Genomic DNA, 14306 nt, shown 5'->3' with positions numbered 1-14306 from the left:
AAGAAAATGAACAAATGAAAAAAAACCGAGAATAAAAAAAATGAAAAATCACCAAACAGAAATAATGAAACTAAGGACATGAGAAAGGCATGCATAAGCACACCCCTCCATACCATGTATACAAACAAAACCTATAAAAACTCAAAAGCATAAACCATAAAATTCAAGCAAGAGATCAGTAGGGAAAACAAAATTCCCCAAAGCAATATGAGGCAAGAAATTCTAAAATACTTTTGAGTTGGCTTTGTGTTGGCCATTCACTGTTCGGCATAGGGACTGACCTTATGTGTGGTTCGTGTGCCAGGTAAGACTCCTTTGCAGGAACTAATTTTTCCTTTGTGAGCAGCTGATAAGTGGAGTCCTATTGTTTCTCTGGTCTCACAGTTTTCTTGGTATCATCCACCCTTTCTGGCTCTTAAATTCTTTCTGCCTCCTCTTCTGCACGTTCTCTGAGCCTTGAGGGAAGGATTTGGTGAGATGTACCATTTAGGACTGAGCATTCCAAGGCTTCTCATTTTCTCCACATTGTCAAGTTGTGGATATCTATGGCAGCTCCCATCTTCTGAAGGAGAAAGTTTCTCTGATGATGGCTGAGTGAAACACTGGTCTATGGTTTAGCAGAATATCCTTAGTATCCATTTTATTGCTATGTTGCTTTAGCCGAACAATAGTATTTGGTTTTCCCCTAGGCCCTATGACCTATCTACTCTCAGGTTCTTGACCACCTGAGCAGTGTCAGGCAGGGATTCTTTCTCATGGACTGGGCCTTACATCTAAGCAGATAGTGGTTGGTTACTCCCACAACATTTGTGGCATTACTGCATTAGTGTATCATGCAACCAGGTCCATTATAGATCAAAAAGCTTCTCCTCTGGTAGCTTTCAGTATCATGAAACCAGCCAGTAGGGATGAAGGCTCTAGTTAGACACCACCTTCTCTGAGTTCAATGAGGTATGTAAGTATTGTCTTCAGCAATAGGGCCTTACCATCATCAACTGATTGAGAGCAACCAATAACCTTGGCAACAGCCTGAGTTGTTTGGGGGTTTCCATGGGTCCGCTTCGCCCAACAATTCAATTAGATATAACCCTGGCACTGGAAATTTCATTTCGCAGTGAAAGATGTCTAGTTATCTTTGTCTCCCCCATTACTTGATGATTCCATTTAGATTTTCTTTACACACACACACACACACACACACACACACACACACACACACAAAGCTCCTACTGTAATAGGTTTCCATATGGCCCTCAAATGGCCCTTGGTTTTCGCTGTACTCCCCCATCACTCCTGTCTTCCCTCCCTTCTCTGTTTAACTCTCTCATTCCAGTCTCCCCATTATCCCTCTTTTTAAAAATAGAATCTCATATGTCCTTCTGACTCTACCTCCATATTCCTGGGATTACAGTCACATACCAAACTTGGTTTATGTCATGCTGGGAATTGCATCTAGGTCTTTACGCATGCTAGGCAAGCACTCTACTTACTGAGACACAGTCTTGAAAATAATAGGAGGAATTTTTTCTTTCGCATTTCCTTCTATTGAAAATAGATTCTTTTCTCATACAACATACTCTGATTGCAGTTTCCTCTCCCTCTACCCTTTCCAGTTCCTCCCCATCTCTCCAATCCTCCAGATCCACTCTTTTTCTCTCATGAAAAAGAACAAACTTCTAAGTGATAACAAGCAAACGTGAGGGCTGGAGAGATGGCTCAGAGATTAAGAGCACCGTCTGCTCTTCCAGAGGTTCTGAATTCCGTTCCCAGCAACCACATGGGTGGCTCAGAATCATCTGTAATGAGATCTGTTGTCCTCTTCTGGCCTGAAGGCACACATGCCGGCAGAATGCTGTATACATAATAAATAAATCTTTAAAACAACACAACAACAACCAAACATGACAAAATAAAATACAATAAGATAAAACAAAAACCCATCACATCGAGGCTGGACAAGGCAACCCAACAGGAGGAAAAGAGTCTCAAGAGCAGGCACAAGAATCAGAAACCCATTCATTTATTAACACACTCAGGATTTCCACAAAAATACTAAGCGGGATGATAGAATATGACCTAGTAAGACCTGTGTGGGCCCTGCGCATGCTGCTTCAGTCTCTGTGAGGCCATAGGAGCCTTGATCACTTGATTCAGATGGTCTTGTTGTAAAAGGAGGAAATTAAATTGTGCTATGTCCATGAAAGGAAAAGCACGCACTTCTTAAGTATTATTTTAGGCATGAAAGCAGAAGGGATCAGTGGGAGGAGAAAGCAAGTGAGAGTGATGGAACAAATGTGGCAAAAATGCATTGTATATACATATGCATAATTAATATATGCTAATAAAAATCTTTAAAATTATCTTAACATTTAAATAATGTCATGAGCTATATATGGTGATGCCTACCTTCAATCCTAGCTCCTAGAAGTCAAAGGCAGGTAAATCTCTGTGAGTTGTAGGCTGGACTCATCTGCATAGACAGTTTTAGTCTGTCAAGGTCCCCCTTAAACCTCCCAAAATACTCACAACATATCAACTAGAAAAAAAGCTTATAAAAGACTCCAATTTTATTTTGACTATAAAGGAAGGGCTATATATTAAAATTCTATTTTTGAAAAATGTTGATAATAACATCTACTTTCACTTTATTTACTTTGTGTGGTGCTGGGGATTGAACTTCAGGGTCTCTCACAGGCGAGTCAAGTACTATATCCCCACCTCAAGGATAACCTACATTTTAGGGTTAAAAAAAAATCTAAAAAATTATAAAGCTTTGAAGGGAAAATGCCTTGCTTTCTTCTATCCACTCCTAGTCTGGATAAACTCTTCACTTCAGCTGAAAATATGATTTGCATATCTCTGTTGCCACGGACTGTATCTCACCAGTACTGTGTATTTTTATTTCTTCTCGTAGGCCACATACTTCCTGAAGGCAAAATCTACGATATTATCATTATTTTTAGGGTCTACAAAATTTTCTCTATTTTTTATGAATTATTTGAATGAAAACACATTTGAAATGTTTTAATAACCAGGAGGAGTGATATATAGTATTAGCAATGCAATTTTCATATAATGCTATTTCATGACCAGCTTAAAAGCAATTTGTTGTTGTTGCTGCTAAAGGCGGGGTCTTGCTATGTACCCCTGGCTGTCTTGGGACACACTATGTAGACCAGACTATCTTGAACTCATATAGATCTGCTTGCCTCTGTCTCTTGAATGCTTGGACTAAAGATGTGTAACTACATTCAGCCAGAAATTTATTTCTTGACAGAAGAATGTTCTTGGTTGTCAGGTAGATTTCCTTCACTCATTCAGGGTTCCTGTTCTTCTAATTTATGATTTCCTAGGTTACATAGCATTTTCCCCATGTCCTAACTATATTTACTAATAATTGGTCTCCAGTGTGTTAAATTCATAGTATTTCAGTGGTTGGTAAACAAAATAAAGATGTACAGGAAAGTATGAATTTTAAAGAATATATAGTTTCTCTATATATGAGTATGTCCCAGGTATCACAGGGGACATACTTATTCTAAAACACTATGTGTTATTTGATATTCCAAATTAATTCTCAATCCTATCTTGTATCTTTTGCCCCTACCTAGCATAGGGATTAATTCTATCTAACTTTAAACCACTGAACCCCAAGAATCTAATAGGGCCAGTTTGTTATTAGACAAACAACTCTCTCTGCTATATCCAAGACAGACAGACAGACAGACAGAGACAATGACAAAGCTGGGATTGGGTTGTCTGGCTTCTCAGATCAAGAAACCCCAGCACCCTGGAAGTTCAGCTTGCTTATGATAAAGATAGAGTTGAACAGAGAGGTGGGGGTTATTATACACAATTGAACATGGAGTCATGGTTATTACACACAGATAAACAAGGGAGTGGGGTTTATGTTGTACAACTGGATCAAGGAGACAGGTTAGCTACTCTCAGTGGAGCAGTGTCTGTCGGGGAGCAGTCTTTGGGTTATAAACCTGAGGGAAGACAGCTGTGTTGGACATTTTCTGTACTTACTATCAACCTCTGCATATGAAACTGTTTCCTAAAGTTAGACTCCAATTCTTTGGGTCATTCTCTGATCCTCTACCAATGTTTTAACCCATCATTTAAAGAACAAAATCCAAAATATCTTAATTGGGCACATGAAACCTTCCAGGAGATGGCCCAGTTTCTGTTCTCAGCAGTCTTCCAGGCAGAGGCCCTGGCTCCCCTTCACAAATCCTCACATGGCCTCTGCTTTGCCATCATGGTATGAAGGCTAGCTGTCCATCCTCACCATTCACTCAGTCCTCTGCATTCCCTCCCAACACTGACTCTAATAGGTATCACCAATCAAGGGTATTTCCCCAGCACTATCATGTACATTTCCTTTTAAAAATTCTAAAATTGGGATGTGACTTCTCAATGACACCTTACAACGTGGCCACCAGAAGGCAGTTCTGAACGGGTTGTCTAAGTTGGAGCACAAGCGAACCTTGTGGTGGTTATTCCCAGTGGCATGACAATCGTAGACATGAAGTTTTTCAGTCAACCAGCCATGTAAAAAAAAAAAGGATTTTAGGTTGACTGCAGTCTGAAAACTATGCGGTGACACCTATTAGGTCAAAAACCTCACAGATCACATGCCAAGGGTTTGGAAGGAAATACCAGAGACAAGAATGGTATGTTCTAAAAATCAAAACAAAACAAAACAATCCAAACCAAACCAACAAAAACAACAACAACAAACCTCTGCCACTCACGTTCATTAGCAGAATTCATTATTGTGGATAATTTCTACGTGATGAGTCACTATTGTTTTATAGTTTAACTAGAAGTAGTCCTACACCACTGGCTCAAAAAGAAACTTCTCTTTTTTGTAGAGTTTTTTTTTTTTTTAAGATTAATTTGTATTATGTCTGTGAGTACACTGACACACCAGAAGAGGGCATTAGATCCCCTTATTGGTTGTGGTTGTTGGGAATTGAATTCAGGACCTCTGGAAGAGCAGTCAAGTGCTGCTGACCCATCTCTTTAGCCCCTGGAGACTCTTTAAATTAAAAAAAAAATTGTGTGCATGGGTGTTTTGCCTATATGTGTATCTGTACATTACATGTATCCAGTGCCCACTGAGGTCAGAAGAAGACACCATATTCCCTTGAACTGGAGTTAGGATGATTGTGAGCAACCTTGTGGGTGCTGGAAATGGAACCTGGGTTCTCTGGAAGGGCAGCAAGTGCTCTCAACCACTGTGCCAACCCTCCAGCCACCCCCTCCCACCCAATCATGATTGTTGGCAATATGAGGTGTTCCCAAGCCAATAAAATATGGTTCATTACCTTGACTTTTCAAAGCAATTCTTTAACAATAAGTCTTACTATGTGTGCATAGGGGCTTCCGAGGGCATTGTATCTCATTGTCTTATCTGTTTCCTTCCATTGAATTACAAAGGCTCTGAAGGCCTAGCACAGTGGCGGCCATTTACTCTATGTGCATCTTGTATTAGTTGAGCAAGTTCTAGTGATTCAGGCCTGGAGTCCATTGGGAGGCTGAGGCTAGGGGACAAGTTTAGGGCCAGTGTGGGTGACAGAGGAGTGTGAGCAGTTTAGTGAGACTGCCTCAAAATAAAATAATGTAAAATATAGCTGAGTGATAGTGTTCATGCCTAGTGTCTGCAAGGACCTTAGTTCAATCCCAGTGACACAAACACACAGACACACAGAAACACACACACACACAGACACTCACAGACACACGGACATACACACACAGATAGATACAGAGACACACACATATACACAGACACACACTCACAGACACACAGATACTCACAGACACACAGACACGCACACAGACACACACAGACACACATAGACACACATACACAGACAGACACACACACTAAAAGGATATCTGCAGTTCTCAGAAAAACTGTCTACTAAGACTAATCCTCAACCTGGATCTGTCCAATCTAAGGGCTGACCTTGAACCATTTGTGACTTCAGCTATTACTGTAAAACATTCCTCATCAAAAAGATGTGAATTCTTCTTAGTAGCATTTTTTTTTTGAGGACTCCTATGACATAATTTGTACAGCCCAAACTAAGTTTCCTTTTATGCGCATTATCTTATTACCTTGTTTGTGTAATTTCATATCCAATTTTATGCTTGTTACTTTTTTGTTGTTGTTCTCAGCGTCACTCTTATGATCTGAAAAGAAGTGGTACAGAGATGGTAAGACAGCCACATGCAACTGTGTTACGTTACCTCTGAGGAACGCACTGGGTTCATCTGATTGTTCTAGTCAGATGACTGTTGGTAAATTTCTTCCCAGGAAGAGACATAAATGGTGTCGAAGGTCCCAACAACGAACCAAGGCAAGTGTCCACTAAAATTAACTCTGGGGAACCAATGAGTTTATTGGGCTTCCTTACATAGGTGAGGGGTTACTCGCAGGGGTGTGGACCTCCTCTCTAGTCTTTCCTGGATTGTATTCCTGTAGCCCCTCCCTCAGACCATGTGTAACTAAAGCAGAGTTGGATACAATAGTTGGTATAGCAGGTGGTAGGGAGCAGCTGGGTAGTCAGGTGAGAATATTCTGCCGTTTTAGTCCCTCTGTGCTAGGATATAAAACACCAAGTCCAACTGCGATGATCTTTTGCAATGGAGTGCAGCTGAATGCCCAAATATGGGGGTCCCTTGGCTCAGAAGACAGTCACTCATGACAATGGCATATCCACATATCAAGAGCCACATTATTGGGTCATGATTATTTTAAGTGTTACTACCCTGCTTAGTTGGCTTAAAATAATCTAAAATGGTTCTGGTTGGCTCCCACAAAGAATAAAACTCACCAGTTCTTAATTCTGTCAGAACAGTACTACTTCAACATTGTAGGTATGCTATTATTTAAGCAGAGTCACCGTGTTTTTAGTTTTCCATATAAATTATTTATTCCCTCTGAAAGTGGAACAAAGACATTTGGGTTGGACTCCTTATTTTTAGTTTTTTTGAGACAGAGTTTCTCTATGTTGCCCTGGCTGTCCCGGAACTTGCTCTGTAGACCAGGCTGGCCTTGAACTTAGAGATCCATCTGCCTCTGACTCCTGAGTGCTGGGACTAAAGGCGTGTGTGTGCTCTCAGCCTGGCTTACTCCCTATTTTTTAAAAGAAACCGTTTTTGTTGTTATTGCTGTTTGTTTTTTTTTTATGTTTATGAGTGTTTTTCTTGTATCCTTTGTGTGCCTGGTGCTTATAGAGGCCATAGGAGGGTGATGGATCCCATGGAACGGAGTTATAGACAACTGTGAGCTGCCATGTGGGTGATGGGAACCAAACCCTGGTCCATGGCCAAAGCAAGTGCTCTAACCACTGAATAACTTTGCCAGTTTCAGGATAGCATCCCTTTAAAAACAGCAGCAAAGACCAGCTTCTCTCCCATCCTCGATGACTAGTGCCTTTCAGAAAAAGCTTTCACAATATAGCAGTACAGCCCTTGCATGCACCATAGTCTGGCATTTTAGCAACACAAGAGTTACTTCTTCAGTTGATGCTTAGGAAATACTTGGTTTAAATTTAGGGCCCATATTTAGGAAAGTAAGCCTGAGTAGAAGTCCTCTGAGAACTGCAAAAAGAAAATTAATGAAGGAAAGAGTCACTGTGTTCATCTCATGTTTACTTCAGGGCCAATGCTTGCTGGGGAATAGTCGCATTCTGCAGAGCCATTTTGTGTTCTCAGTTCTGTCTCTTTCTTCTTTTGCCAAATACAATTGAAGTCAGATCCACTACACAGATTGGTGATCATATTCAGCATTTTTTTCATTTTTTTTAAAAAAACAAATACAGTAATTACAAGGATATGGGAAAAATACCACTAGAGGCCAAATACTTATATTATTCTTGTACATTAAACATGTATTGTGTATGTGCATAATGTTATGGGAGGGGTGCATGCCACATGATGTAAGTATGAAGGTCAGAGGACAACCTTGTGGGGTTAGTTTTCTCCTTCTGCCATTAAGTGTTATGAGAATCAAGGTGAAGTTGCCAGGTTTAGATGGCAAATGTTTTTACTCCCTGTGCCATCTTGCCAGCCCTAAACATGTGGTTATTAATCAGTACTATAAGATTCAACTGAATAAAAAATTTAAAATATAGAGACCAGGGACTCTCCAATTCTAATTTAATTTTATTATTGTGCACATGATGTATGTGATGTACAGCATCAAGCATGTGGAGGTCAGAGGATAATTTTGTGGAATATGGTCTCTCCTTCTAAGTGGGTGTCAGGGATCAAACTCAGGTCCCTAGGAGGCAAGTGCTTTTACCCTCTCAGCTACCTTACTCTCCTCTATCCTAACTGTACTGGACCTTCTTTCCCTGGGTGTGGACACTTGCTGCATTATGTTTTAAGGTTCTATAGGCAATGCTGATACATAAGTTCTGGCTAAGAACTGCTCTTAAATTATCACCAACCACTGGAACCAGTCACTTCAGAGTAAGTGTGGCCCATTTCTGTCTAGGGGCTGATTGTCAGTATTTTCTGGTTTCTGACTTTGTGTTTCCTGTTCAGCTTGATGGCCTTATCATTTAGAACCTTTGAGCTTCCTGGCTGAAAACATGATTTTTGGTCTCCAGTGCCATTACAAGCATGGGTTCTGGTTATTTTTTTTTTTTTTTTGGGTTCTGGTTATTTGCTCCAGGTTAGTTCCCAAGACTTGCCTCTCCTGATCTTTGCATCTAACCTGCATCTCCACCACACACCTCCATAACAATCCTAGATTGACAACCTGCCACCACCACTGAGTTAGGGAAAACTCCCATGGTTCAGTTGGAAAATGACCTCAAATAACTAAAAGGTACAGTGATTACTGGAGTATGTTACATCAGCAGACTCATTTGATTTCCTTCAAACATGGTTTTGGTTTAGCCTCCCTCCCTGCCATCAGAACTGATCTAATGTGGAGGAGGAGATTTCTTTCTCTGGACTAAAGGCATTCTGCTATCTGGGCCTGATGACCTTGCTGGCTGGTACCTCCGTCTAGCTGTGACTATCCGCAAAGCTGCTCTACCTTTCTTCACATTTCTAGTGCCCTGATTTTTTTCTCTTCTTCCTTTTCACTAGCAGCTGCTGCTTCTTTAACTCTTCCTGGACTCATATAATTCCACGATGCAAAGGAAGTAGCCATTATTATGGCCCGTTTTCAGACAGGCAATGCTCACACACACCTGAGAGGCCCTAGTAAAAAATGAGACTAATTCTCTAAAAATTATGCACTAACATGGAAAGAAAAACGCCAGAGAGGTGAAAACAACTTTTGTATTGTCACTGAGCTCTGACTAGGGTCATCTTGAGATCTGGAGTCTTAAGAAGCAGTAAACACAAACCTTGGAAACTATTCCTATCGCCCCCAACTTAAGGGATTTTTTCCCCGAATTACAGTAATCGTTCTCTGATTTTCAACATTTGTATAATTTTCTTAGAATACTGTAAATTCTTTGAAGACAGGGACCACACTTCATATATTAATTTCCACCAGCCCTAGGCATAACTGCCTGCAGCATATACCGGGTGTTATTTAATCAGTTATAGTCTTACTCTCTAATAAACTCACGCTTCTACTATGGTTCATTCCCATAGAACAGTATGCTACTATTTATTGTAAGTTTAAAAACGTTCAGAGGCTTTTTTGTTTTTGAAGTATTAGGAAAAGCCCAAACAACAAAGCCTGATTTTAAAAAAGTGCCACAAGCATGTCACTTCAGATGCCCAGCAGGCCAGAATTTCAGCATAGAGAAAATCCGGAAATGCAGGGCCAGTGGGAGAGGCCATACGAATACCTAGTCTTACAAGGCCTCAATGTTCCAAATTCAACTCATATTTCAGGCGGCAGGTCTTGCAGTTTCCCACCTACAATTGAGAACAATTCTCCGGACTTGCAGGTGCAGATTGAAGACTTGAGGTAATGTGACAAGGGCGGAGAATGTTTTCCGACAGACACAATACTGGCAAATGCTGAGAGGCGGGTTTCCCAGGAACCTATCTATTCTCTGGGTCACCTGCGCAACGTGGCCATCCCTTTTCACTTTTAAAACTACGGCAGACTAGGATTTGGAAGCCCCTTTTATTTCTTAATATGGTCTAGTGCCTTAACACGATTTGAAGAGGGAACTAGGTTGGAGAGGACGATTGCTTTACTAGTCCACATGTGAGTTCCGCTTCGTGTTTGCAGGATTGGGTGAGGCACTCCGGGGCTGGCTTCCTTTTCGGTGGATCCTCTGACCGGCTACAGCCGGAGCCGAATGACTGGCCGGGATTAATACCAGGTCATAAACAACCTCTCACTTCCCCTCCCCCCGGGCCGCCCCAAGCCCGGGCCTGCTGCCGCCGCGTGGGCCTGCGCGGTCCCTTATCCTTCTTCAGTTCATCCTTCTCAGCCCTGCACTCTCAATCACGACACAGAGCCCTCACCCACAGGTTGGGGGCGGCTTCCACTTCCCTTCTCCCGACCCCATCACCGTGCACGGCCGAAAGGCCGGCCACCCTGACACACACGCCTACGGCCACTGCCGCCCTGCGCGCGCCGACGCAGTCCCCGCCCCAACCCGCGGTGCTTCCGCGGCCTGTCCCCGCCCCTTCCCGGAGCCCGCCTCCCAGCTGCGGGCCTCGGGCCGCCCGCCGCCCCTTGCGCTGGCTCCGGCGTGCACCCGCTGCCCCGCCTCCGCGCGTGCTCAATAACTGTCCTCTCAGTCGGCCTGCAGGCTTCCCCCGCCCCTGAGCTGTTTGAATATGCTAATGAGGCTGTAAGGACCAGCCAATAGCGCAGTGGGTCTGTGGATCACATGACCCGAGTACGTGTCAGGGGCGGAGCCTACGTAGCCCCTGCCCGAGTTAAAACCGGAGTGTGAGAGAGAAAAGCGCTTCAGTAGCGAGAGGGGCTGAGAAAGTGGTGACACCGCTGGGGTGCGGAGGGAGTCTCTCAAACTTCTCTCAACAGCCCCAGGGCCAATCTCCCCTCAGCCCACTCCCCTCTTCGCCAGATCCCTGGTCCCCACTCCCTGCACTGGGGGTGGGGTGGGGAACTGGGCCCGTCTCCCGCGGGGACACACACAGGGTCCGGGAGTGGGGACGGGACCCCCAGGCCGGGGGGGACGGACGGACAGACGGCCGCGCGGCCGCCCCAGCGGGCAGGCAGGCCGGAGGCAGGGGTACGGCCGGGAGGACCTGGGCTGGGGAGTTTCCTCTCAACTATCGGGGGAGAAACTCCCCATAGCCGGTGTTTTCCTCCCGGGGGCCGCGTTCCCCGCCCCGCGTATCGGCGGTTGCCGCCGCCGCCGGTGCCTCCACCTCTGCCATCTCTTCACCACCTCGGTCCCCGGTGTCCCCGGCCAGCACTATGCCCATCTTACTGTTCCTGATAGACACGTCTGCCTCTATGAACCAGCGCAGCCATCTGGGCACCACCTACCTGGACACGGCCAAAGGCGCGGTAGAGACCTTCATGAAGGTACCGACTGACCGAGCCCCGGTGGCGACCCGGACCCGGTGGCCCGCGGGGGGCAGGGCGGGGGGCAGTGGGTCTACTGCGGGCTCCGCGGGCGCGGGGACCCCTCCCCCACCGCGCGGGCGGGCGGGCGCTGGGAGCGGGCTCTGCTGGGCCTGGCCCATGTGGGGCTGCTGTGGGTGCGGGGGGCGGCGGAGGGACGGCCCTGCGTGTGCGGTACTGTGGGGGCGGCCAGCGACCCTTCTGCGACTGGTAACCTCGCCTGTGTGCTTCCCTCTCTCCCTCCCGTCCCCACCCTGGCCCCGCAGCTCCGTGCCCGGGACCCTGCCAGCAGAGGAGACAGGTATATGCTGGTCACTTTCGAAGAGCCGCCCTATGCTATCAAGGTAACAGCCCTCGCCCTCCCCCTCCCTTCCCTGCTCCTTCCTAGCTCGCCCTCCCCGCCCCCTCTTCATTATGCTCCCCTCCCCCACCGCCGCTCCCGCCTCCAGGTCCCTTCCCCGAGGCCTCCCACCCCTCCCCAGCTCGGGAGCGCCAGCGCGGTGGCAATTTCTGGCCCACCGCCGTCCCCTCTGGGTCCTGCTCGGCCTGGCGGCGGAGGCGCTACGATCAACATGGCCGACATTTCCCCTCCGCGGCGTGAGCGGCAGCAATGAACTGTGGGGGATATTTATTCAAGTTAGCCCGAGTGACAGCGGGGCCCAGCCTTGCCTAGCCCGGGTTTGCATTAAAAGGGAATCAGCCAAGCTGGCAGGGAAGCCAGGATGGGGGGCTTCGAGACTTGGTCATCACAGAGTGGAACTAGGAAGGCCACTGATCGGTGGGACGGCTGTGGTCAACTTAAGAAGTCCTGCTGCCATCTGCCTTCCACTAGCACCTTCGCAACACCCACCCCTTGCACACAATTTGGAGGATGTTATGTTAGCAAATTTCCCAGTGAAGTTATTAAAGTATTAAGACAGTTGTTATTTAACAAAAGGTGTAGGACAAGCAGGTTCATTCTTGGCCACCTTTGGAAGAGTTTGCTCACCAGAGACAACAGTTATAACACATTCCCCAAGCCATATCAAGCAGAAGTGAAGTTAAATATGCAAACCCGAAATGGAATACCTACTTGATGGACATCACATTATAATCGGTGTCCATGTGTGTACATGACTTCAAATGATAAAAAAAAATCTTACATCTTTCTTTTCAGGCTGGATGGAAAGAAAACCATGCAACGTTTATGAATGAACTGAAAAACCTTCAGGCAGAAGGACTTACGACTCTTGGCCAGTCCCTAAGGACAGCTTTTGATTTGTTAAATTTAAATAGATTAGTAACTGGCATAGACAACTATGGGCAGGTAGGTTGAATACTAAGGTAGAAAAGAGTTGTTTTTATTTTTGTATACAAAACCACAATCCAGTCCAAAAGTATGCAACATGGAATGCAAGTATAAAACATTTGAGATTGAAAAGCAGTACACACAGTTCAAAACATCTAAGGTGTATGGTCTTATATCTCCCTGTCCCCATTTAAATGTTTTTGCATTCAGAATTCAAATCTAGTTCTTGGCTAGAAAGTTGACACAAATTTGGTTTTAGTCCCTCAAAGTTTATAAAAAAGAAACATAAAAGGGAAGATATCCTGTCTCAATATACCAGTCTGAAATTTCATGTAGGCACATAATGCAACTATTGAATCGGTCACAGCCGTTAGTTGACTTTGTAGTTGCTTCTATATTATAAAGATGTTGGAAGAAATGCTTGTTAGATAAGGGGTTAGCTTAACCTAGATTGTATACTCAGAAACGCATGAGTTCTGTAGTGTGCAGTAACTGGTTGACTACATCCAGTATGAAGCTTGAAATAAATGGCAGATTCAGAATTCCTAAAGTTGAAAAATTCCAAACCCTTGGGAAGATGTTTTCTGGAAAATATGAAAGCTTGCCTGTCTTCCTTCCTGAAGCTCCCCAAAAGTCCTTTTTTCCTTTTTTCATCTGTGAGGATGTGACAAGAGCTTTACGTCACACAGTCATTGACCACAATGTTGATAACTTATGGTATTGCTATCCTAGAAATACAAGATACCAAAGAATATGCAGTGCGATACACAAGGAATAATATCAAACCTGAGGATCTCAGTACGCAAAGCACTATTACCATAATGCTGTATTCAGGAATATATGTTATACACTTTCCCCAAGTTCCATAATGCACAGCTCTCATGAATTTTGAACATTTTAAGGAAATTTTCCTGTGACTTCAAGCTATATGCCTCAATTGGGGATAATTCTTAAACCTCTTTAGAAATGGTTGGATTCAGTCCTTACAGCATTTAAAGCATGCATTACAAATCAGATTCTCTGAAAATAATTTCCATCATTTAAGTAGGTAACTATCTAACACATTGTTTTTTTGTTGCTTCATATTATAATTCTTTGCCACTTGGTCAGTTTTTGTAAAAGCTTACCCCACCCCCTTTTGTTGTATGTAGTGCTATTGTCTTTTATCATTTAAAATTTTAATTCCGACTTACTGAGTTCAAAGACACCTTTGAAACTTGCTATTCCTTTATTTTGTTGTCAGGTCGTGTGTTGTAGAACTATTTCCTGTTTTTTGTGTCATTTTGTAAGAGGGAAGGCCATTTAGATAAATCCACCTCCTACTTTTAAAACATGGCATAAAGTCCTTTAGGAGAATTGTTTACCGTAGAGATCTAGGGCATTTGTATACTTGTAGGAAGTGTAAGGCTAAAGGGAGAACTTCTGTGCTTTATCACTCTGACCAACAGGAAAACAAAAACAACAACAACTCCCCCC

The 14306-nt window shown here is 44.1% G+C and overlaps 1 protein-coding gene across 3 annotated transcripts in view; it reads left to right on the top strand.

Annotated features, from left to right (window-relative positions):
* The first annotated feature begins 11215 nt into the window (after positions 1-11215).
* The window catches only part of Ints6 (integrator complex subunit 6), a 77920-nt gene continuing 74829 nt past the window's right edge, over positions 11216-14306 (top strand). For all 3 annotated transcript variants that reach the window (XM_028758734.1, XM_028758735.1, XM_028758733.1), the window contains exons 1-3: positions 11216-11503; positions 11809-11886; positions 12699-12848. In XM_028758734.1, the coding sequence (XP_028614567.1) occupies positions 11393-11503; positions 11809-11886; positions 12699-12848 (339 nt within the window). In that variant the 5' untranslated portion in view covers positions 11216-11392. The remainder of the gene's footprint in view (positions 11504-11808; positions 11887-12698; positions 12849-14306) is intronic.

Source organism: Grammomys surdaster, unplaced genomic scaffold (assembly GCF_004785775.1).
Source record: "Grammomys surdaster isolate TR1022 unplaced genomic scaffold, NIH_TR_1.0 126219, whole genome shotgun sequence".
Taxonomy (NCBI): domain Eukaryota; kingdom Metazoa; phylum Chordata; class Mammalia; order Rodentia; family Muridae; genus Grammomys; species Grammomys surdaster.
This window is presented reverse-complemented; position numbering and strand designations above follow the sequence as displayed.